General features: G+C 41.4%; 1 protein-coding gene across 5 annotated transcripts in view; it reads right to left on the bottom strand.

Annotated features, from left to right (window-relative positions):
* usp48 (ubiquitin specific peptidase 48) overlaps window positions 1-25396 on the bottom strand; it is a 249502-nt gene that overhangs the window by 94820 nt on the left and 129286 nt on the right. For all 5 annotated transcript variants that reach the window (XR_012096644.1, XR_012096646.1, XR_012096645.1 and 2 more), the window contains exons 9-12: window positions 19536-19715; window positions 16830-16964; window positions 4471-4620; window positions 3856-4056 (exon numbers count right to left, since the gene is read on the bottom strand). Coding sequence is in view for 2 of the 5 variants with exons in the window: in XM_073031654.1 (XP_072887755.1) it covers window positions 3856-4056; window positions 4471-4620; window positions 16830-16964; window positions 19536-19715 (666 nt within the window). In the remaining 3 variants the exon portion in view is untranslated. The remainder of the gene's footprint in view (window positions 1-3855; window positions 4057-4470; window positions 4621-16829; window positions 16965-19535; window positions 19716-25396) is intronic.

Raw genomic sequence — 25396 nt, 5'->3', positions numbered from 1 at the left:
TCCCCTTCATCTATCCCACTTGTAATCTCCTCAAAGAATTCCAATGGCTTCATTAGGCAAATTTTTCCCTTAAGGAAGCCATGCTGACTTTGTCCTACCCTGTCCTGTGTCACCAAGTACTCCAAAACTTCATCCTTAACAACTGATTCCAACATTTTCCCAACCACTGAGGTCAGCCAACTGGTTTATAATTTCCTTTCTGCTGCCTTCCTCCTTTCTTAAAGAGTGGAGTGACATGTGCAATTTTCCATCTGGCACCATGGCAGGTTCCAATGATTTTTGAAAGATCGTTGCTAATGCTTTCACAATCTCTACCACTACCTCCTTCAGAACACTAGGGTGCAGTTCATCTGGTCCGGGTGACTTATGAACCTTTAGATCTTTCAGCTTTTTGAGCACCTTCTCGCATGTAATAGTAATAAATCTCACTTCTCTTCCCTCACACCTTTCAACATCTGGCACACAGCTAGTGTCTCCATAGTGAAGACTGAAGCAGAATACTCATTTAGTTCATCTGCCATCTCCTTGTCCCTGTTATTATTTATCTGGCCTTATTTTCTAATGGTCCTATATCCACTCTCATCTCTCTTTTATTTTTTACATACTTGAAATAACTTTTACTATCCACTTTGATTTTGTTTGCTAGCTTGCTTTCATATTTCATCTTTTCTCTCTTAGTGATTCTTTAGTTGCTATCTGTAGGTTTTTGAAAGCTTCCCAATCCTCTGTCTTCCCACTAATTTTTGCTTTGTTGTATGCCCTTTCTTTTGCTTTTACATTAACTTTGACTGCTCTTGTTAGTCATGGTTGCACTAATTCACCAACTGAGTACATCTTTGTTTTTGGAATCCATCCATCCTGATTTCTGCATTTCCCCCAGAAATTCACGCCATTGCTGCTGTGCCATCATACCTGCCAGCGTTTACTTCCAATTTACTTTGGCGAACTCCTCTCATACCACTGTTATTTCCTTTACTCCACTGAAATATTGCTAAATCAGGATTTACTTTCTCTCTATTAAATTTCAAGTTGAACACAATCATACTGTGATCACTGCTTCCTAAGGGTTCTTTTACCTTAAGTTCCCTAATAGCCTCTGGTTCATTACTATGTAATTCAGTAAAGTGGATCCTCTCGTATGTTCAAGGACGAACTGCTCTAAAAAGCCATCTTGTAGGCATTCATCAAACTCACTCCCTTGAGATCCATTACCATCCTGACTTTCTCAATCTATCTGCAAGTTAAAATCTTCCTTGACTATTATAACACTGCCCTTTTGATACACCTTTTCTATTTTCCATTGTAAGCTACTGTTGGGAGGCCTGTATATAGCTGCCATCAGGGTCCTTTTACCCCTGCAGTTTCTTAACTCAACCCACAAGGATTCAACATCTTCTGATCCAATGTCAAATTTTTCTACTGATTTGATGCCATTTTTCCCAGACGCCACCCTCTTTGCCTACCTTCCTATCCCTCTGATACAATGCCTAACCTTGGACATTGAAACTTGTCCATTTCTTAGTGCTTCTTCAGAAGAGCTTGGACAGCATATCTTTAAACACTTATCTGCTTTGAAATGACCTTGTTGATGCAGGATGACCACCTTGTTTCTTGTTACTAAGCCATGGTGTAAGAATTGATGATTTGGTGGTTAAACAGTCACATCTGCCACATCTTCACCTTTTAGATTGTTTGTCCTTTACCTAGTTTGATTCCTTCAGTTAAATCATTTTAGCTAATTCAACTCATTATGTCATTGATCAAGATGGCACCAGTGTACAACATTCACTTGGACGACATCTTTCAGATAACTCATGAAAATATCTTCTTTACTTCTTATACGTGTTTCTGGGACTGTTGGAGCTTGCAGTATACAGCTGGGAGATCGGTTAAGTAATCCAGTGCTTTGCCATCTCCGAGCAGATTCCAGGAAGCGAGCACGTACTCCATAAGGTCATAACTAGGACAGCCTCATTGCAAAGAAACTTCGCAGCGGGGTGTGAGCTGATGTTCAACTCCAGTGTGCTGGCTAAAGCGTACATTAATCGCCGATAAAAGCATCAAGGAAGACTGAAACATTGAGGCGAATACGGAAAGTGAGGGAGAGATCAGCACTGCCTGCCTTGCTTTTGATTGCTGACGAGAAGGGGCTTGTGCGCAGCCGATCGCTGTGCGGCTCCCTGTGGCAGGTGGGTAGGCCCCTCTGTCTCATGTGGTGTCCCACTCTTTCAATGAATGTCAGTGATAACATACGATGGTATCATGGTTCCGCGTTTATGAATTGGACTACTGCGTTTACGTACTGTGGACTTTTCCAGGCTTATAGTTCTTATATTCTGTGCTTTTTTAATCACCTGTTCCTTTTCAGTTTTGTTGTGTGAGGGGAAGGTGTTTGAGTGTTGATGTTCTGTTGGTTTTTTGTGTGGGGGAGGGCTTGTTTTTTGGAGGTCGATGTTCCTTGGTCAGTTTTGTGCAAAGAGCAGGGGTTTTGGGGGTTGATGAACTTGTTGCAGTTCTTTTTTGTGCAGGGATGGGGGGATGCTTTTCTCTGAACAACTTTCAAGTTCTCTGAAAAGAGTTGTATATGGATACATGCTTTGATAAAAAATGTAGCTTTGAATTTTTTTTTTGAACCTTTGATCATTAGCACTTATTTGTTATGCTTGTTTTATCAAGAACTGGGCTATATAGCTACAAAGTAATCAAGTTTTTATTTTTTAAAGTGGTCTGTTTCTTAATGCATTATTTGCTTTAACAAAATACAAAGCTTTCTCTCTGCAACCATTAATATTTTTGAAAATGAATGTTTGGAAATCTAAAATGTGCTCCTTTCTACTGACACAATAATCCAGAAGACAAAATAAACATCTAAAACAAAATTTATATAAAAAATCCAAGGTATCTAAGACTTTTTGACAGTAGTGCAAATGAGTGTGTGTATTCAAAATAATTCCAAATAGCACCAATGCCAAACGTAGAAACAATTATGATACAGCTAAAATGAATCCAAGATAAAATAATCTTGGAAGAGTACTAGCACACAATACTTCCATTAGTCCCCACTAAGTGTAGTCTGTCAAAACTGTTTACCAAATTATCAAGCTGGAATTCATGAGCACTTTTTCATCTGACAGGACATTAATTCAAATAATGAGCAATAAGATTATGACCAGAATTCTGTGTTTCAAACAAGTTTCTCAATAATTAACTGCTTTGCTTGAAATTTTGCCCCTCTATAAATGAACATTGTGTTTTGCATGCCAATCACATACCCATCTATAATTCCTAGCCATTTTTGACTGTTACAAGGAGGTATCTTTCACTGTAGAGAATATTGTACATATAAACCATAGAGGTTGTAAGAAATTTATAAAACAGAATACTCCATGTACTGGGAATCCTGAAATGAAATGAAAGGTGCTGGAAATAATACATAAGGCAGTATCCGTGAAGAAAAAAATTTAGTGCCACAAGTTTTAAATCAGAATTAGGAATAGCTGAACTGAGTTTTAAAATACAGGGAAACTGAGGTGAGAAAAAGAATGCAAATGAAAATATGGTATACTACAGAAGGGAGAGATTATTAAATAACAGAAGGAGTAGCAGTAACAAAATGAGTGAAAGGTTTTTATTTTGGAAGAAAATAGGGAAAGCTAAGCACTTAGTTATGCAAGATTACACTAAAAATTGCAAATGCTGGTAAGGCTGAATATCATAAAATGTGGGATCCAAATACACCTAGCTGAAAGTTGAGGTGTTCTTCCTCAAGCTCCCATGATGCAGCAGTGGTCCTGGAAGCTGAAGCATAGGTTAAAACAGGATTATTAATGGTTCAAATGAAAATGAACTACTTACCATCTAACCTGGGGCCACCTCCATATCTGGCATAGAAGATGTCAGCTGCCTTCTGAGAAATCCTTTTAACATCACAAATTTTATCAGGAGTCAGTCTGTTATGTGCACATAACTGCTGAGAATTATCAATTGGCTTTGTTGCTGCAGAGTCATCCAGCCATTTTCGTAGCCAGTCTACTGGTAGAAATTCATAGTGTTCTCCTACAACAAATAATAGGTAACTTTTAGATCCTGGTTTTAAACTAGCAACACTACCTTGTAAAAAGACATGAACTTAGACATTTTCAATGTCCGAAACAGTTAGCAAACTTCTTTCATGACTGGAATCTCCAATCAACCTTCAACATCAGCTAGGTTCCAACGTTTAGCCACACTTCCAAATTAACCTGTGCCTGACAGAATGACCTCTATTTCAGTAATACAGTAACATCTGCAAAGACTCCCCTTCCCACCTATGCACTGCTACAATTCACAGTTATTATCTGTATAATTTGGCCTCCATTACTGACTCATGATTGCATACAAATATTTCAAGAGGCTGAAACTCCTCCTTCAAATGAAATCTTTTATATAGGTGTGCATATAAAAAAACACCATCTTTTAAAATATACATACCTTCTTTTGCTGGTAACATGTTAAAGAGTTCTTGCACTTCCTCGTGCTTGGCTTTGCCCTTGTCCACACTCTGCTTCCTCATCTCAGCCATTTCCATGCACCATTCTTCAAATTTTTTGTTGTCACGTTCAACCATTTTCTGTAGATGTGCTGAAAAAAGGGAAGGAAAATCCTTTAGAAAGTGAGTTAACTATGGGTTTACTGTTTATAACCAATGGAAATACAATTCTACCATATAACAATAAGAGCAGTTTAACATATAACAATATAACAAAAGGGACAACAGGATCTTGCTTTGAATGGACATGGCATGAATAGTAACCACAACTTGAACTTACATGGACACTTTAATATAGTAAAACTACATGTATGTGTTTAGTCAAATATGACACAGCCAACTAAAGAAAATATTTGGATAATGATCAAAAACTTCACCAAAACCTTAAAAAGAGGCAAAGAGGAGGATAAGTTTAATATTTAAAAGTTTGAAGTTTAACTTCCAGAGCTCAAGGCTTTGCCAGCATGGTTAGTGTGGTTTAGCAATGATACTTGGGAATAACTAAGAGGTTGGAACTGGAAACACCTGCATCACAGAGCATTGTGTAGGGGTGGAGCTGTTTGGAGATATTAGGGCAATATATCTGAAAACACTGATATGAAATAGAAGATATGCAAAAAGATAGACCTGGTCCTCGGGTTGAGAATCTAATTTGAAGAAAGGCCAATTTTTAATGATATCAGAAAGGATTTGACAAGTGTGTATTGGGGCAGGCTGATTTCTGGCAAAGGTGTACTTGGTAAGTGGGAAACCAGCAAAAAGTGCAATTTTGAGAGTACAAAATTTGAATGTGCCTGTCAGAATACAAGGTAAAGATAACAGGTGCAGGGAACCTTGGTTTTCAAGAGATATTGAGGTCTTGGTTAAGAAAAAAAAATAGGAGATCATAGGCAGGTAAGAACAAATGAGGTCATTATGGAGTATAAAAAATGCAAGAGAACATTTAGGAAAGCAATCAGGAGGGCTAAAAGAAGGCATGATGTAGCCCTAGCAGACAAGGCAAAGGAGATCCTAAGGGATTCTACAGATACAGTTGCAAGAAAAAATTTATGAACTCTTTGCAATTATCTGGTTTTCTATATTAATTATTCATAAAATGTGGTCAATAATAGACAAACACAATCTGCCTAAACTAACAACACACAAACAATTGTACTTCTCATCAATACTGATTACACCATTGAAACAATCACAGTCCAGATCCAAAACGCTATGTGAATCTCTGAAGTAATGCTTTCTACAAAACCTATTTGGAGTCAGATGTTCCAATCAATGAGATGAGATTGGAGGTGTGGGTTATAGAGATCCCCTGCCCTATAAAAAGACACACAAAGTCAGGTTACTGACAGAGTCTGCTATTCTCAAGAAAGATCTGTTATGTACACCATGCTTCGATCAATATGTGCATGATACCTCGATCAAAACAACTTCCAAAGGACCTTAGAAGAAGAATTGTAGAGATGCATGAAGCTGGAAAAAGCTACAAAAGCATTTCTAATGACCTGAATGTTCATTAGTCCGTGATAAGAGAAACTGTCAACAAATGGAGGAAATTCAGTAGTACTGCTACTCTTCTTGGGAGTGGACAACCTGCAAAGATCACACCAAGAACACAACATGCAATGTTGAAGGAAGTGAAAAAGAATCCAAGGGTAACAGCAAAAGACCTACAGAAATCTCTAGAACTTGCTAAAGTCTTTGTTCATGTGTCCACTATAGAAAAGCACTGAAGAAGAATGGTGTTCAAGGAAGGACATCGCAGAGCTGAGAAAACCACTGCTCTCCAAAAAAAACATTGCTGCAGGTCTGAAGTTCGCAAAAGACGACCTGGATGTTCCACAATGCTTCTGGGACAATGTTCTATGGACAGATGAGACAAAGTTGAACTTTCTGGCAGAAATGTACACTGTCATGTTTGGAGGAAAAAGGGCACTGCACACCAACACTAAAACCTCATGACAACTGTGAAGCATGGTGAAAGGACTGCAAGGGACAAAATTGGATTTCTGGAAGATCAGAGTGGTAATCCACATGTGCAGTCAAAAGAGATGGAGTAGATCTTAAATGAATTTTTGCATCTGTATTTACTCAAGAGACACACAGAGTTTATAGAAGTGAAGCAAAGTGGCATCAACTTCATGGACACTGTACAGATTACAGAATAAGAGGTGTTTGATGTCCTGAGGCAAATTAAGGTGTTTAAATCCCGAGGGTCTAACAAGGTATTCCCTTGGATCCTGCGGGAGGTAAGTGCAGAAATTGTCGAGGCCCTAGCAGAGATATTCAAATCAACCTTAGTGACAGGTGAAATACCAGAGGATTGGAGGATAGCCAATATTGTTCCACTGTTTAAGACAAGCTATAAAAATAAACAGGAAATTATAGGCCAATAAGCCTGACATCAGCAATGGGAAAGTTATTGGAAGGTATTCCAAGGGACTGAATATTTGAGTATTTGGATCAACATGGACTGATTAAAGATATTCAGCATGGCTTCATGCGTGGTAGGTCATGTCTAACCAACCTTACATAGTTTTCAAGGACGTTACCAGGAAAGTGGATGAAGGCAAGGCAGTGGAGCTTGCCTACATGGATGTTAGCAAGACGCTAGACAAAATCCTTTATGGGAGGTTGGTCAAGAAGGTTCATTCATACAGCATTCAAGATGAGGTAGCAAATTAGATTAGACATTGGCTTTGTGGGAGAAGCGAGAGAGTGGGAAATGGTTGCCTCTCTAACTAGAGGCTTGTGACTAGTGGAGTGCCACAGGGTCCATTGTTGTTAGTCATCTAGATGATAATGTAGTTAAATGGATCAGCAAATTTGCAGATGACACCACGAATGGGGGTGTAGTGGACAGTGAAGAAGGCCATCATGGCTTGTAGTAGGATCCGGACCAACTGGAAAAATGGGCTGATAAATGACAGATGGTATTTAATGTAGACAAGTGCGAGGTGTTATACTTCGGTAGGCCAATCAGGGGAGGTTCTTATACAGTGAAAGACAGGGCACCGAGGAGTATGGTAGAACAAAGGTATCTGGGAATACAGGTCCATAATTTGAAAGTGACATCACAGGTAGATGGGGTCATAAAGAAAGCTTTTGGCCATTGGCCTTCATAAATCAAAGTACTGAGTACAGGAGGTGGGATGTTACGTTGAAGTTGCACACGATATCGGTGAGGCCTAATTTGGAGCATTGTACGCAGTCTTGGTTATCTACTTACAGGAAAGATATAAGTAAGATTGAAAGCAAACAGAAAAAATTTACAAGATTTGCTGGGTCTGGAGGACTTGAGTATATAAGGAAAGATTAAATAGGCTAAGACTTTATTCCTTAGAACGTAAGAGATTGAAAGGTGATTTGATAAAGGTATACAAAATTATGAGCGGTATAGATTGCGTAAATGCAAGCAGGCTTTTTCCACTGAGGTTGGGTGGGGCTACAAGCAGAGGTCATGGGTTAAGGTTGAAAGCTGAAAAATTTAAGGGTAACATAAGGGGAAACTTCTTCACTCAGAGGGTAATGAAAGTGTGGAACAAGTGAGTTTGATTTCAATAAGAGTAGTTTGGATAGGTACATGGATAGAAAGGATCTGAAGGGCTATGTTCTCAATGCAGGCCCCTGCCCCCTCCTTCTTTAGTCCTGATGAAGGGTCTCGGCCCAAAACGTTGACTGCTCCTTTCAACAGATGCTGCCCGACCTGCTGAGTTCATCCAGCTTGTTTGTACGTGTTTATTTGACCACAGCATCTGCAGTATACTTTGTGTTCCCACCATAGACGTTGCCTGACCAGCTGAGCTCCTCCAAGATACCGTGTTGCTACAAACTGATGATATGTTTTTAAGTATTCCAGCTGAGAGGAATTATGCAGATGAGAAGTGGGTAGGTTATCACAAATCATGGCGTGTGTATTGGGAGAAAAACATCTGCAGATAATTCTTATACCACAGACGGATTCGTAATGGAATGATGCAAGTACTATTTTGCTAGGCTGGTCAACGACTTAAAAGAATGATGTGATTAACCATATCAAAGGCTGCAGAAGATAACAAAGCAGCTTTTCTGGAAGATGATATTTCACCAATTAAAGATTAAAGCTGGCCAGCTTGTGAATAGAGAAAGAAGACATTACCAGCAAATAAACTTTAAGAAATTTCTACCAAAAATGGCACTCTATCTGGCCAATCTAGGGCAGTAGATTACAAAACTTAAATGAATGGATAATGTAATTCATCATACATTGCATAAACATACTCAACATTAAGAAAACCAAGATTTCCCTCATGTTCAGCACTGTACTGCCAGTTTGTCTAGACAATGATCCAAATGTAGCAACTCAGGTTGTGACGAAGCACACAAAGCCTGGGAAAATCACCAGATTCAGCTGGGCTGGCTGGCTGAAGAGGCTTTGTCTGCCATGGAAATCAGTTTTGCTTTGATTCCTAATTGCTTTATAATATTAGCAGTGCTGGATATATTAAATCTGATTCAGAAGTGCAACACTTCACATTTGTCTGCATTAAATTCTATCTGCCATTTTTCAGCCCATTTTTCCAGCTGGTCCAGTTCCCTTGCTGTCCACTACACCCCGAATCGTTGGAGTCATCCGCAAATTTGCTGATCCAGTTAATCATATTATCAACCAGATCATTGATACAGATGACAAACAACATGGACCCAGCAGCGATCCTTACAGCACTCCACTAGTTACAGACCTCCAGTCACACAGGTAATCATCTACTACCACTCTCTGACTTCTGCCACAAATCTAATGTCTAATCCAATTTACTACCTCACTTTAAATGCCAAGCTACTGAACCTTCTTGACAAACCTTCCAAGCAGGACCTTGTGAAATTCCTTGCTGAAATCCATGTACACAATACCCACTGCTTTGGCTGCATCCACTTTCCTGGTAAAATCCTCAAAAACTAAAATATTGCTTAGACACAACCCACTACACACAAAAACATGCTGACTATCCCTACTCAATCCCTGTCTATCAAAATAGCCAAATATCCAGTCTCTTAGAATGCCTCCCAATAACCTTACCACTCCTGATGACAGGTTCCAGATTTATTCTTAGAGTCTTTCTTAAGCAGCTGAACCACAATAGCTATCCTCCAATCCTCCAGTACCTCACCTCTAAGGATGGAGTTAAATATCTCTTCTAGAGCCCCTGCAATTTCTGCCCTCACCTCCCTCAGGGTCTGAGGGAACACTCTGTCAGGCCCTGGGGATTTGTCCACCCTGATTTGCCTCACACAGCAAAGACCTCCTCCTCTGTAAAATGTATAGGTCCATTACCTCACTGCTGCTTTGCCTTGCTTCTATAAACTCTGCATCTATCTCCTGAGTACATACAGACACAAAAACTTGATTTAAGATCTCTCCATCTCTCTTAGCTCCATGCATAGATTATCAACCCGATCTTCAAGGGGACTAATCTGTCCCTTGCAATCCTTTTGCTCTTAAAATATCTGTAGAAGCCCTTAGGATTCTCCTTCACCTTTTCTGCTAGAGCAATGCCACGCTTTCTTTTAACCCTTCTGATTTCTTCAAGTGTTCTCTTGCATTTCTTATACTCAAGTATCTCATTTGTTCCAACCTGTCTATACCTATTATACACCCCTCCTTTTTTTTCTTAATTAAGGCCTGAATATCTCTCAAAAACTAAGGCTCCCTAAACCAGTTATCCTTGACTTTTATTTGGAGCATCCGAGATGCTGAGAATGTTGTGGATAGCACATTTAGTGAGTTGGTCACACTGCAATTTAAGGATCTAAGGAAAGATAGGGAATGGGTGACCAATAGGAAGAGTAGTAGCAGGAAGGTAGTACAGGAGTCTCCTGCAGTATCTCTCCCTCCAAAACAGATATACCACTTTGGAGTCTATTGGGGGAGATGGCTCATCAGGTGAAGGCAGCAGTAGCCAGGGTCATGACACTGTGGGTGGCCCTGCTGCACATGAGGGCAAGAAAAATAGTGGCAGAGCTGTTGTGGTCGGATTCCATGGTAAGGAGAATAGAAAGGAGCTTCCATGGCGTATGGTGTGTTGCCTCCCGGGTGCAAGGGTCAGAGATGTCTCGGAGAGGCTGCAGGGCATTCTGAAAGGGGAGGGTGAGCAGCCAGCTGTTGTGGTGCATGTAGGTACTAACGGGATGAGGTCCTAAAAGCTGAATTTAGGGAGCTAGGAGATAAGTTAAAGAGTAGGACCTCAAAGGTAATCATCTCAGGATTATTACCGATGCCACGTGCTAGCCAGAGTTGGAATAGCAGGATAGCTAGAATGAATATGTGGCTTGAGCAGTGGTGCAGGAGGGAGGGTTTCAGATTCTTGGGGCATTGGAACTGCTTCTGGGGGAGGTGGGACGGTCTTTATCTGGGCAGGGCCAAGATCAATGTCCTAGGGAGATTGTTTGCTAGTGCTGTTGGGGAGGCTTTAAACTAATATGGCAGGGGGATGGGAGCCCACACAGAAAAGAAGAGGGAAGTGATGCAGAGACCAAAGCTAGAGTTAGTAAAGAAACAAGAAAGAGTAGAGTGCATAAAAGTAAAAAGCAAAAATCACATAGGTCACTAGATTCTAAAATGACAATGAGTATAAGGGCACTTTATCTAAATGCCCGTAGTACTAGAAACAAGGTTAGTGAACTTGTGGTGCAGATTAGTACCAAGGCATATGATTTAGTGGCCATTACAGAAACCTGGTTGCAAGGTGGAGATGACGGGGAATTAAATATCCAAGGGTATCAGGTAATACGTAAAGATAGGCAGGAAGGCAGAGAAGGTGGGGTGGCGCTCTTGATTAGGGATGACATCAGGACGATTGTGAGAGACGATATACAAGATCTACGGAGCAGAATGTTGAGTCCATCTGGGTAGAGATTAAGAATAGTAAAGTGAAGAAATCTCTGGTGGGTGTTGTCTATAGGCCACCTAGTAAAAATATTGCAGTGGCAGAGGCGATTAACCAAGAAATAACTGAGACTGGTAAGAATGGAATGGCAGCTGTCATGGGGGATTTTAACTTCCACATAGATTGGGTGAATCAGGTTAGTCAAGGAAGTCTGGCTTTCTTGAGCAGCATGTTAGTGAACCTACAAGGGAAAATGTTATCTTAGGCTACGTCCACACTACACTGGATAAATCCGTAACCTAAGATTTTTCTCTTTGTTTTTACCCTCCGTCCACACTAAAGATTTCCAAGATGGCAGCGCGACACAGCTTACAGCGGCCACTCCGGAGCTGATTATCTGTTATTTGTGATGTGGGGTGCCATGCGCAATCATAATCGATTGTTGATACAACCATTGTTGGCAGAATTTCAGATCATGACAAGAGAGTGTACAGGAGAGAGCATGCTGTTGTGCTTTTTCCCAGGGCTGAAATGGCTGCAACAAGAGGGCACAGGTTTAAGGTGCTTGGGAGTAGGTACAAAGGAGATGTCAGGGTTAAGTTTTTTTACACAGAGAGTAGTGAGTGCGTGGAATGGACTGCCGGCAACAGTGGTGGAGGCGGATACGATAGGGTCTTTTAAGAGACTTTTGGATAGGTACATGGAGCTCAGAAAAATAGAGGGCTATGGGTAACCCTAGTAATTTCTAAGGTAGGGACATGTTCAGCACAACTTTGTGGGCTGAAGGGCCTGTATTGTGCTGTAGTTTTTCTATGTTCCTATGTTTTGAAATAGGAGCGGGGTAGGCCATCCTGCCCATTGAGCCTGACCCAACATTCAATAAGATCATGGCTTATCTGTCAGTAAACTTAGCTCCATCTACCTGCCTTTTCCCCATAACCCTTAATTCCCTTACTATGTAAAAACCTATCTAATTGTATCTTAAATATATTTAGTGAAGAAGCTTCAACTACTTCCCTGGGCAGAGAAATCCACAGATTCATCACTCTCTGGGAAAAACACTTTCTCCCCATCTCCATCCTAAATCTTCTCCCCTGAATCTTGAGGCAATGTCTCCTAGTTCTAGTCTCAGCTACCAATGGAAACAACTTTTCTACTTCTATCTTATCTATCCCTTTCAAAATTTTGTATGTTTCTATAAGATCCCCTCTCATTCTTCTGAAATCCAGAGAGTATAGTCCCAGACAACTCAATCTCTCTTCATAGGTTAACCCTTTCATCCCTGCAATCAACCCGGTGAACCTCCTCTGCACTGACTCCAAAACCAGTATGTCCTTCCTCAAGTATGGAGACCAGAACTGCACATAGGACTCCAGGTGCAGTCTCACCAGTACCCTGAATAGTTGCAGCATGACCTCCCTGGTCTTGAATTCAATCCTTCTAGCAATGAAGGCCAATATTCTGTTTGCCTTCTTAATAACCTGTTGTACCTGCAAGCCAACGTTTTGCGATTCATGAACAAGCATTCCCAAGTCTCTCGGCTCTGTTGGTAAGAGATGGAATGACATTTTTAGAAAAAGGTGACATTGGGTCAGAGAATGTCAAATCTTTGTGGGTGGAGTTAAGGAACTGCAAGGGTAAAAAAAACAATATTGGAATTATATATACTCGCCAAGATGTGGGCTGGAGATTATGAAGAGAACTGGAAAGGACATGTAATAAGGGTAATGTCACAACTGTTATTCAATATGCAACAGAATTGGGAAAATCAAGTTGATGTCGGATCGCAAGAGACGGGATTTGTTGAATGTCTACAAGATGACTTCTTAGAGCAGTTTGGGCTTGAGCCTACTCAGGGATAGGCCATCTTAGATTGGGCGCTGTATAATAACCCAGATTTTATTAGTCAGCTGAACGGAAAGGAACCCCAAAGAGGCAGTGATCATAATATGATTGAATTCATACTGAGAAGCATAAGCATAAGTCACCTGTATCTGTATCACAATGGAATAAAGGGAATTACAGAGGCATGAGAGAGGAGCCTGGCCAGGTGGATTAGAGGGGGATACTGGTGGGGATGAAGTCAGAACAGAGGTGGCTGAAGTTTCTGGGAATAGTTCACAAGGCGCAGGATAGATATGTTCCAAGGAAGAAGTAGTTCTCAAATGACAGGGCTAGACAACCGTCACTGACAAGGGAAGTTAAGGACTGCATAAAAGCCAAGGAAAGGGCATACAAGATAGTAGAAGTGCGTGGGATGGTGGATGATTGGGAAGCTTTAAATATCCAACAAGAGGCTATAAGAAGGGAAAGATGAAATATGAAGGCAAACTAGCCGATAATATAAAGGAGGATGTTATAAGTTTTTTCAGTTATATACAGAAGAAAAGGGAGGTGAGAGTTGATATTGGACCACTGGAAAGTGATGCTTGTGAGGTAGTAATGGGAGACAAAGAAATGGGAGATTAACTTAATAAATACTTTGCTTCAGTCTTTACTGTGGAAGGTACTAGCTCTATGCCAAAGGTCCATGAGTGTCAGGGTGCAGCAGTGAGTGCCATTGCTATTACAAAGGAAAAAGTGCATGGCAAGCTGAAAGGTGGTAAGGCGGATAAGTCACCTGGACCAGATGGACTACATCTCAGAGTCCAGAAAGAGGTTGCTGAAGAGATAACAGATGCATTTGGCATGATCTTTCAAGAATCACTTGATTCTAGCATGGTCCTGGAGAAATGGAAATTTGCAAATATCATTCCATTCTTTAAGAAGGGAAGAAGACAAAAAGAAAAGAATTTGGCCAGTTAGCCTAACCTCAGTGGTTGGGAAAGACTAATAAAGACTAATGATAAGTCTAAATTAGCATGGCTTCTATCAAGGGAAATCTTGCATGACAAATCTGTTAGAGTTCTCTGAGGAAGTAACAAGCAGCATGGACAAAGGAGAGGCAGTGGATGTCATTTAGATTTTCAGAAGGCATTTGATAACGTGTCTTATATGAGGCTGCTTAACAAGATAAAATTCTATGGTGTTACAATAAATATACTGGCATGGATATAGGAACGGCTGACAGGCAGGAGGAAGTGAGTGGGAATAAAGGGTTGGCTGCCCACCTGGAATATCTAGCAGTTGTGCAGTCCTTGTTACCTACCACGGGAATTCTCTGGGGTCATTTTGGTAGCAGTATATATTCCACCTCAAGCCAATGTCATTCAGACTTTAGATGATCTGAGGAATGGGATCATTATGCATGAAACAACACATCTTAACGCTTTGGGACTTGGGAGATTTTAACCAGGCCAGTCTAAAAAAATTACTAAGTAATTACCAACAACAGATCACTTGCCAGAGGAAACAACACACTGGACCATTGCTACACTACCATCAAGAATGACTACCATGCTATTCCACACCCTCACTTTGGGTGTACTTCTACTCCCTGAATATAGGCAGAGACTGAAGACTGCAGCACCAGTAGTGAGGACCAAGAAGGTATGGACAGGAAGCACAGGAGCACCTACAGGACTGCTTTGAATCGTGGACTGGCTCTATTCAGGGATTCAACTTCAATCCTGGATGAGTATGCCACAGTTGTGACCAGATTCATTAAAACCTGCGTGGATGAGTGTGTGCCTACAAAGACTTGTTGTACATTCCCAAACAAAAAGCCGTGGATAAATGAGGAGATACGTGGTCTGCTGAAGGCTAGATCTGTGGCATTCAAGTCTGGCAACCCAGGCCTGTACCAGAAAACCAGGTATGATTTATGAAGGGCTATTTCAAGGGCAAAGAGACAATTTCAAACGAGGTTGGAGGCGATATCAGATGCACGACAACTCTGGTAGGGACTGCAAGACATTACTTCCTACAAAGCGAAACCTAATAGTATGAATGGTAGTGATGCTTCATTACCAGATGAGCTCAACGCCTTCTATGCCTGTTTTGAAAAGGAGAACACAACTACAGCTGTGAAGGTCCCTGTGGCACCTGATGACCCTGTGATCTCTGTCTCAGAGGTCAAAATTACGCTGTCTTTAAAGAGAGGGAACTCTTGCAAGACAAAAGGTCAAGATGGAGTACCTGGTAAGGCTCTGAAAACTTTTGCTAACCAACTAGTGGGAGTACTCAAGGACATTTTCAACCTCTCATTGCTATGGGCGGAAATTCTCACTTACTTCAAAAAGGCAATAATTATACCAGTGCCTAAGAAGAATAGTGTGAGCTGTCTTAATGACTGTTGCTCAGTAGCACTCACATCTACAGTGATGAAATGCTTTGAGAGGTTGGTCATGACTAGACTAAACTCCTGCCTCAGCAAGGACCTGAAACCATTCCCATTTGCCTAGTGCCACAATAGGTCAATGGCAAATGAATTCTCAATGGCTCTCCACAAGCCTTTAGACCACCTGGACAACACAAACACCTATGTCAGGATGCTGTTCATCAACTATAGCTCAGCATTTAACATCATAATTCCCACAATCCTGATTGAGAAGTTGCAGAACCTGAACCTTTGTACCTCCCTCTGCAATTGGATCCTCGACTTCCTATCGAGAAGACCACAATCTGTGTGCATCCTCCTTGCTAATGACCAACACCGGCGGACCTCAGGGGTGTGTGCTTAGCCCACTATTCTACTCTCTATATACACATCTGTGTGGCTAGGCATAGCTCAAATACCATCTATAAATTTGCTGATGATACGACCATTGTTGGTAGAATCTCAGGTGGTGATGAGAGGGCATACAGGAGTGAGATATACCAGCTAGTGGAGTGGTGCCACAGCAACAATCTGGCACCAACGTCAGTAAGACGGGAAGAGCAAGACGAAGGAACAGTCACTTACAAATCCCCTATTACAACAGCTCACCTCTTCTCCCCCTTCCCTTCTGAGCCACAGTGCCAGACTCAGAGCCACAGACCTAACTGCTGTGACTTCCCTCTGCTAGGTTATTCCACCAACCCCCCCCCACAACAGTTGCCTGTTGTTCAGGGTGCTGCCCACAGGGGTACTCTGTACTAGCTGTTTAACCTCTTTCATCCTGACTGTCAGCCAGTTTCCTGTGTCCTGCGCCTTGGGTGTAACTACCTCTCTACATTTGCTGTCTATCACTTCTTCAGACTCCCAAATGATCTAGAGTTCATCCAATTCTAGCTCCAGCTCCTTAATGCAGAGTGTTAAAAGCTGCAGCTGGATGCACGTTTTGCAGGTGAAGTCATCAGGGACCCTGGAGGTCTCCTTGCCTTCCCACATCCCACAAGAGGAGCATTCCACTATGCTGCTTGCTATGCCTTCTGCTCTAACACTGCAATTATAAAGAAGGAAACAATACATGAACTAAAATAAATCTACAGCCTTAATGCAATCTTAGATCAACAATGTTACCTATGTTAAAATATATCAAACGTAAGAGAAAAAAATTGATAGGGACATAGATACTTACGTGGGAGTTGAACACTTATTTCCTTTTCATTGCATACTTCCACTTTCCGTCTGTACACCAACATGTAAGCGTTTCTTGAACAGTGGACACCTTTAACACATTTAGGTTTGCGTGCTTGTGATTTCGAAGGCTCTGCTACAATAAGAGCAACATTAAACCTCAATGTTTGTACCAAAGGAAGAAATGAACTGTGCAAGAAAATGCACCTTTAATTGAGAGCTACAGGGTTCTAGTGGATAATATAATTAACTATCACTCTTAAATTTTATTGCAAAGGAAGCAGATATACTTGTATTACTGTGTGAGATGAAATATTCTAAAAGGGCATTTTAAACTGCAAATGTTGAACACAATCCTTCCAAATAAGTTGATTTGAAGACAGCATGACGTATAATTGATTTGAAATATGGTTCCAGAGACCCCAATCCAAATGCAGTACTTTTGAATATGAGACTTGTAATCATATCACAAATTCTAACAAATCACCTATGTGCTGCCCTAAGATAATATCAGTTGAAACGATGTTATGTTCCCCATGTTTACTGATGATACTTAATTGTACTGCACAACCATGCTACTACTACGTACTATTTAGTGTTTGATCAGTATCAAGTCCAAGATGGATCAAATTTTATTTCAACATGGCATCCATACGATTAAAGCTAGAGTTCTTGACTCCAACTAAACTCAATCCTAAATCTCCAATCTGATTCCCTACTCTGAATATTATCAGGTGGTTCACAACCATATTGGTCCATGCTCAGTTTCAGGCTCCATATCCTCCTCACTTTCTCAGATTTGTGCAAATGATTCCTGACATCATCCAACGTTGAGTTGAAGAGGTAGAGAGCAGGAACGCCATCACTGCAAACTAGAGAAAAAATGGAAAAGAACAGCCATTCCATGACACTCCACACAGCTCCCACTGAGGAATTATTAACCAGTGCCAATAGAAAAAGCATTTAAACTAGTTGAGGAAAGCAAAACGGCGCTAAATCACAGCCCCAGTGACTCAAATTCAATCTTAATCTCCGGTGTGATCCACATGGAGTTTGCAAATACCCCTGTGACTGTGTGGATTTCCTCGAGGTTCACTAGTTTCCTCACACAATCCAAAACTTTGTGGCCAAGTTTGCAGACGATGCTAAGGTAGGGAGAGGGGCAGGCAGTGTTCAGGAAGCCGGGAGTCTGCAGAAGACTTAGGCAGAGTAAGAGAGTGGACAAACATGGAATACAGTGCAAGGAAATGTATGGTCCTGCACTTTGCAGAAGGAATAAAGTCATAGACTATTTTCTAAACGGAGAGAATTCAAAAAATCAGATGTGCAGGATTCCCTACAGGTTAACTTGTAGGTTGAGTAGGTGGTGAGGAGGGCAAAGGCAATGTTAGGATTTACTTCAAGAGAACTAGAATATAAAAAAAGGATGTAATGCTGAGGCTTTATAAGACATTGGTTAGAACACATTACAGAGATAAAGAGGTGGTTCACAAGAATAATTCTGGGAATGAAAGGGTTAACGGGTGAGAAGCGTTCCATGGCTCTTGCTTGTACTTGCTGGGGTTTAGAAAAATGAGGGGAAATCTCATTGAAATCTATCGAATATGGAAAGGGCCTAGATTGAGTGGATGTGGGGAGGATGTTTCCAAAGTGAGTGAGTTTAAGACCTGAGGACAGCCTCAGAACAGAGAGACACCTATTTAGAACAGAGATGAAGAGGAATTTCTTTAGCCAAAGGGTAGTGAATTGAGTATACTTAAAGCAGAGGTTGATAGTTTCTTGATTAGTCAAGGCATCAAAGGTTACAGAGAGAAGGCAGTAGAATGGGGTGCATAGGGATAACAAATCAGCCATGATGGAATAGCACAACAGACTCAATGAGCTGAATGGCTTAATTCTACTCCTATGTTTTATGGTATGGTTTAAACCATACAGGTATGCAAGTTAACTGTCCACTGAAAATTGGCCTCATGTGGAGGAGAATCTTGAGTGAGTTGATGGGAACATGGGGAGAATAAATTGGGATTAATGTAAATGGGTGTTTGATGGCTGGTGAGGACTAGGTGGGCTGCAAGGCCTGTTTTTGTTTTGTATGTATCTACAAAGATGTCTGCAACCAAGTGATCTTTCCAATCCCTTTGAATGGAAGGTACATAATTTGCAAGTTAAAAGGGGAAAAAAAAATCAAAGTTTTTTCTTAAAATTAATGTTGCAACAAAGCAGCTATCAGTAGCATGCTTTTATTTCAACACATATGGTTGAAACATCAGTTACTGAACTTTGATTTAAACAGCCTACACTTGATGAGTAACTTTCAGAAAGGCTTGTCCATCAATGGTATCTATAAACTACTACACTAGTTAAATACCAATGACCAAATAAATAACTATTTAACTTGTGCAAGAGTTTGAGGTTAAGATGCAGTGGAATATTTTGATCAGCACGGGGTCCAGTGTGGCATGGCACGAGTTAGTTGTCAGAATCCTCTGCATACTGAGCTTCCGATCTCAGCCGTGGGCATCTGACTGCACAATATCAGAGCGGTATTGAAAGAGACAAATAAACAAATTGCATAACTTACCACCGAGCTAAAACAGTGTGTAACCCTGACAACTAAGGACCAAACATGCAGCAGAGTACAATCATTCTACACAAAATTATTGTAAAACTTCTAACTCATCCCAACAGCAAGTCTTTGGTTGCTCACCAAGATCTTCCTCTATTCCCAGCTGCAGCTTCTTTCCTTCCATTTTTTCAATCTCCTCATCATTAAATTTATACCAGTCGCCAGTCCTGTCATCTCGTACGTGTGCAATGTAATGGCCGGAATATGCACTCACCCCTCTGTGGATCAGCACTGCACTTAGTTCATAAACACAGCCAATATCTAGCAGGTAAGAGAAACAGAAAAAGGCAATTTTTTCAGTGGACAATATGTCAGTGGCAACAATTCTAACACCAGTCACAAAACTTTTAACAATTCTCCAATGGAAATAATCCACCTTTAATTTTTGAAAAAAAATATTCATGTCTAAATATAAACATATTATAACCTTATATCCAGCCCTTGGTAACAAATGTTACAAGATATTCTTAACAACATGAAAAAAACGTATTTTTCCCATCAGTTAGAAAGAAAATCATGATGCTGATGTTAAATAATTGTATCTGTGCTTCAGTAATCTGCTTCATTTACAAAAAGAACTACAGAAACTTAAGACATAGGTGGCATTCCCTTGTGACCATATTGGCAAAGGAGCAACTGAAACTAATCCCACTTTCTTGCTCTTATTACATAGCTTTGTGTTTATGCCAGAGGAAGGACTGATTCAGGTATCTTGTGTAAGTATGTGAAAAATTTCAACCTCACTCTTTTGGGCAGCAAGTTCCTAACACCTGACAGACTGAATAAAAATATTTTTCACATGCCTTTATTCCTTCTCTTCCACCATTCTGGGGAAAACAAACCTTTCCTATTTACCCTACCAAGGTATCTCAGTTTCGTACAACTTGATTAAATTTCCCCAAAGCCTTTTCTGTACCTCAAAAAAAATCCAACCTAGCTACTATTTTCTCATATCTAAATCTCCATTCCTGGGAACATCATCCTAAATCTTCTCTAAACCATCTCCAACATCCTTCAGATGTGCCATGGTTCAACTACAACCACATCATTTTAGCTACGAAACTAAGATTACTAATCCCTGATTCTCACTGACAAATCCTATCCAGCCTGCCCATTTTATACTTATGACCGAGGGGTACAGTTAAATGCCATATTTAAGTTTGCTGATGACACTACTACTTTTGACCAAATCAAGGGTGATGATGAATCAGTACATAAGAGGGAGATAGAAAATCTGGCTGAATGGTGCCGCCACATGACTCACTCAATAGCAGCAAGACCAAAGAGATGATTATTGACTTCAGGAGGAAGAAACTGAAGGTCCATGAGCCAGTCCTCATTGGGATATCAGAAGTGGAGAGGGTCGACAACTCTAAATTCTTCGGTGTTATCTTTTCGGAGGATCCGCCCTAGGTCGAGCATGTGAATGCCATTATGAAGAAAGCACGGCAGTGCCTCTACTTTCTTAGAAGTTTGCAGCGATTTGGCATGTCATCTAAAACTTGAACAAACTCCTTGAGATGTGTGGTGTACAGTACATCTGGTTGCATGACGGCCTGGTATGGAATGCCCTTGAATGGAAAATCCTACAAAAAGTAGAGGATAAGGCCCAGGCCATCACAGGTAAGCCTCCTGACCAATGAGCTCATCTACATGGAACACTGGTGCAGTAAAGCAGCATCCATTATCAAGGACTCCCACCATCCAGACCATGTTCTCTTCTCTCTGCTGCCATCAGGAAGAAGGCACAGACACCTCAGGTCTCACACCATCAGGTTCTGGAACCGTTATTACCCCTCAGCCATCAGGCTCTTGAACCAAGGTTAACTTCACTCACCTCATCACTGTTCCCACTGAAATGGACTCACTTTCAAGGACTCTTCATCTCATTCTTAACAGTTAGTCCTTATTTATTATTTTTTTCCTCTTTCTTTTGGCATTTGTAGTTTGTTTTTGTTTGCATATCGGTTGTTGTCCGCCCCATTGGATGTCTTTCATTAATTCTATTGTGTTTCTTGTATTTATTGTGATTGCCCACAAGAAAAGCTATCTCAACATTGTATATGGTGATCTGTATGTACTTTGATAATAAATTTACTTTGAATTTTGAACTTTGCACTCACTGTATCACAGTGCCTTTCAATCCATGGGTAATGGTCTCGGGTTTCACTGTGAACCTGAAGATCATGCTAACTGCGCCTCGATGCATAGAATCTACACTGTGAATCTGGCCACTGAAAGGAGGCTTTTGAAAGCAGCTCAGGTAATCACCTTCTATTTGAGACAACTGGGAGATCCATCCGTAGTGCCATCAGCGCCACAGTTGACCTTGTTTGTTGTCCATCTTTATGATCATGATATCTCTGGGTTCCTCTTCCCAAATGTAGAAGATGAGATTAGGTATTTTTAACTTAAAACATTTTACTGACCAGTTTTAGAACTTCTGCAGGAATACCACCTGTTCTTGAAGTTTTGTCATCTTAATGTGGGATATGGCCTTCTCAACTCCTTGTTGGTCAGACATGACCACAAGACTGCAACAAATACATAAATGAAATTGTATCTAGGGCACTCACAACATGGACAGAAACTTTTCAAAGTTACCTGTGCAGTGGGCAATGACTAACTTTATGGCTTTGATAAGATCGTCCTAACTTTTCTATTCTGTCAGATGCGGCCTTGGACATTGGAGTGTTGATGTACACTACAGCACAGAGGAAACCATGCAGATCATGCCTGTTAGCAAGTTGTTGTAATTCCTGCACTCTCGCTGTCCACAATCTATCCATTACGATATTGATTTTTTTTTTGCTGGGCCTCCACCTTCAGAAGATTGATCTTTTTTTCTTTCCACTGAACGAAGTGAAACTTCCAATCCCTGAATGTCATCTTATTTTTATTTATTTTATTTTATTTTATTTTATTTTATTTGTAAGCATCTACAGTTGGGTTGCTCAGTTTTGTACCCAATCTAATACTTCTTCTGACCACAGTCCCAAATTCATTTCAGACCTCTTGGCTACAATGGCCCAGAACCTCAGCATTAGACTACCCCACATCCCAGCTATCACCCACAGCCCAATGGCCTATGTGAACAGTTTTACTGCTCCTTAAAGGCTGCTCTGAGGGATTCCTTGACAGATGAGTAATCTACTCATAATCATCTACTGTGGGTCCTGCTGGAGCTAATAAGAGCGCCAAAAGAGAATCTGCAGTCGCCCGCAGCTCATTTAGTACACAGGCAGCCATTACGAGTGCCAGGTGATTTTATTCCTGCTCTGAATAAAACCTGTTGGTTTGGTCTGCGTCTCAACAGTATCCCACCTTTCTCAGTAAATTAATTCCTTTGCATCTATTCCTATCTCCCATCACAGCAAAGAGCACTCTTGGTTTCCTGTTGACCTACATTCCACATCGTTTATTTTAGTCTGCTATTTCACACACCAACATCCAATTAGGCCTCTTTACGATGATCCGTTCCACATTTTGGAAAGGAGCAAGAAGACTTTTATCATAGACAGGAGGGGTAAACCTGAATGCATTTCGGTATGTCGGCTTAAAGTGGCCTACCAAGATTTGGAGGATTCCGCTTACATGCCCATTGTCACAACATAGCCATAAGCATTGTCAACACTCCTCTGGACGAGCCAGAGGTACCTGCTGTTCCTCTACTAATGGAACATAGAACCCAGGCCATGTGGCTTGTCCGAGGTCTAGACAGGCTCATAAATTCTGGTTTTAGTGAATTCTGGGAAGGGGTAATGTAATCCGTGGAAACATACACAATTCACAGCCACCGACATAGAGTGGGATCTCATAAAGAGGCTGGTCTGATGTGACGTCTTATTATGCAAAATTCTGTTACTGAGCATCTTGCGTTCAGTGTTGGAGTACAATAAATGAACTGTTACGGCTTTTCTTAAATAAACATACAATGCCTCACACCATTTTATTTGCAAAAGCCTATAGTACAAGACCAACCACACAGAGTACAGGACAGATATATTCTGGTCAGAAGGGAAAACAAGGATGGCAAAGTAAGAGAACAATGGTTAGTGAGAGAGGTGATGAATTTTGTCAAAAAGAGAAAGGAAAACTATGTAAAGCTCAGAAAATTAGAATAAAACAGAACCATTGAGGATTATAAAGAAGTCATAAGAGAACTCAAGAAGGAAATTAGTAAAGCCAGGAGGAGCCATGAAAGGCAAACAGGAATAACATCCTGGAACAACACCAGGTGCTGTGTCTCACCGTGGCCGATGTGAGAAGAACCCTGTGCAGGGTCAACTCACGGAAGGCTGCTGGACCAGACAATATTGCCGGTAGAGTGCTTAGAGGATGTGCAGACCAACTAGCAGATGTTCTCACTGACATCTTCAACATCTCCCTGAGCAACGCCACCGTTCCAATGTGCTTCAAGGCCGCCACCATCGTCCCCGTGCCGAAGAAGTCTTCAGTGTCCTGCCTAAATGACTACTGTCCCGTTGCACTTACATCCATCATCATGAAGTGTTTTGAGAGGCTCGTCATGAGGCACATCAAGACCCTCCTGCTCCCCTCACTGGACCCCTGCAGTTTGTGTACCGTCCCAACGGCTCCACAGACGACACCATTGCCATCACCCTCCACCTGGCCCTAACCCACCTGGACAAAAAGGGACACGAACATTCGAATGCTGTTCATAGACTTCAGTTCAGCATTCAACACAATCATCCCTCAGAAACTGACTGGAAAGCTGAGCTTACTGGGCCTGAACACCTCCCTCTGCAACTGGATACTAGACTTCCTGACTGGGAGACCTCAGTCAGTCCAGATCGGGAAAAGCATCTCCAACACCATCACACTGAGCAAGGGGGCTCCCCAGGGCTGTGTGCTCAGTCCACTGCTGTTCACTCTGCTGACCCATAACTGTGCTGCAACACACAGCTCGAACCACATCATCAAGTTCGCTGATGACCCAACCATGGTGGGTCTCATCAGCAAGAATGATCAGTCAGCATAGAGAGGAGGTGCAGCAGCTAACAGACTGGTGCAAAGCGAACAACCTGTCTCTGAATGTGAACAAAAGAAATGGTTGTTGACTTCAAGAGGGCACAGAGTGACCACTCCCCACTGAACATCGATGGCTCCTCGGTAGATATTGCTAAGAGCACCAAATTTCTTGGTGTTCACCTGGCGGAGAATCTCACTTGGTCCCTCAACACCAGCTCCATAGCAAAGGAAGCCCAGCAGCGTCTCTACTTTCTGTGAAGGCTGAGGAATGTCCATCTCCCTCCCCCCATCCTCATCACATTATACAGAGGTTGTACTGACAGCATCCTGAACAGTGGCATCACTGTCTGCTTCGGAAATTGCACCAACTCGGATCACAAGATCCTGCAGCAGATGATGAGGTCAGCTGAGAAGATCATTGGGGTCTCTCTTCCCCCAATTACGGACATTTACACTACACATTGCATCCGTAAGGCAAACAGCATTATGAAGGACCCCACGCACCCCTCATACAAACTCTTCTCCCTCCTGCCATCTGGGAAAAGGCACCGGAGCATTCGGGCTCTCACAACCAGACTATGTAACAGTTTCTTCCCCCCAAGCTATCAGACTCCTCAATATCCAGAGACTGGACTGACACCAACTTACTGCCCTCCATTGTGCCTATTGTCTTGTCTATTATTTATTGTAATGCCTGCATTGTTTTGTGCACTTTATGCAGTCCTGGGTAGGTCTGTAGTCTAGAGTATTTGTTTTTTTTTCTGTGTTGTTTTTCACGTAGTTCAGTGTAGCTTTTGTACTGTTTCATGTAGCACCATGGTCCTGAAGAACGTTGTCTCGGTTTTACTGTGTACTGTACCAGCAAGTTATGGTCGAAATGACAATAAGAAGTGACTTGACTTGAATAAAGTAAATCCCAAGGCATTCTATACATACATCAAGAGCAAGAG

The sequence above is a fragment of the Hemitrygon akajei genome, chromosome 29 (assembly GCF_048418815.1).
Source record: "Hemitrygon akajei chromosome 29, sHemAka1.3, whole genome shotgun sequence".
Taxonomy (NCBI): Eukaryota; Metazoa; Chordata; class Chondrichthyes; order Myliobatiformes; family Dasyatidae; genus Hemitrygon; species Hemitrygon akajei.
Note: the sequence above shows the minus strand (reverse complement) of the source record. Positions and strands in the feature narration are given on the sequence as shown.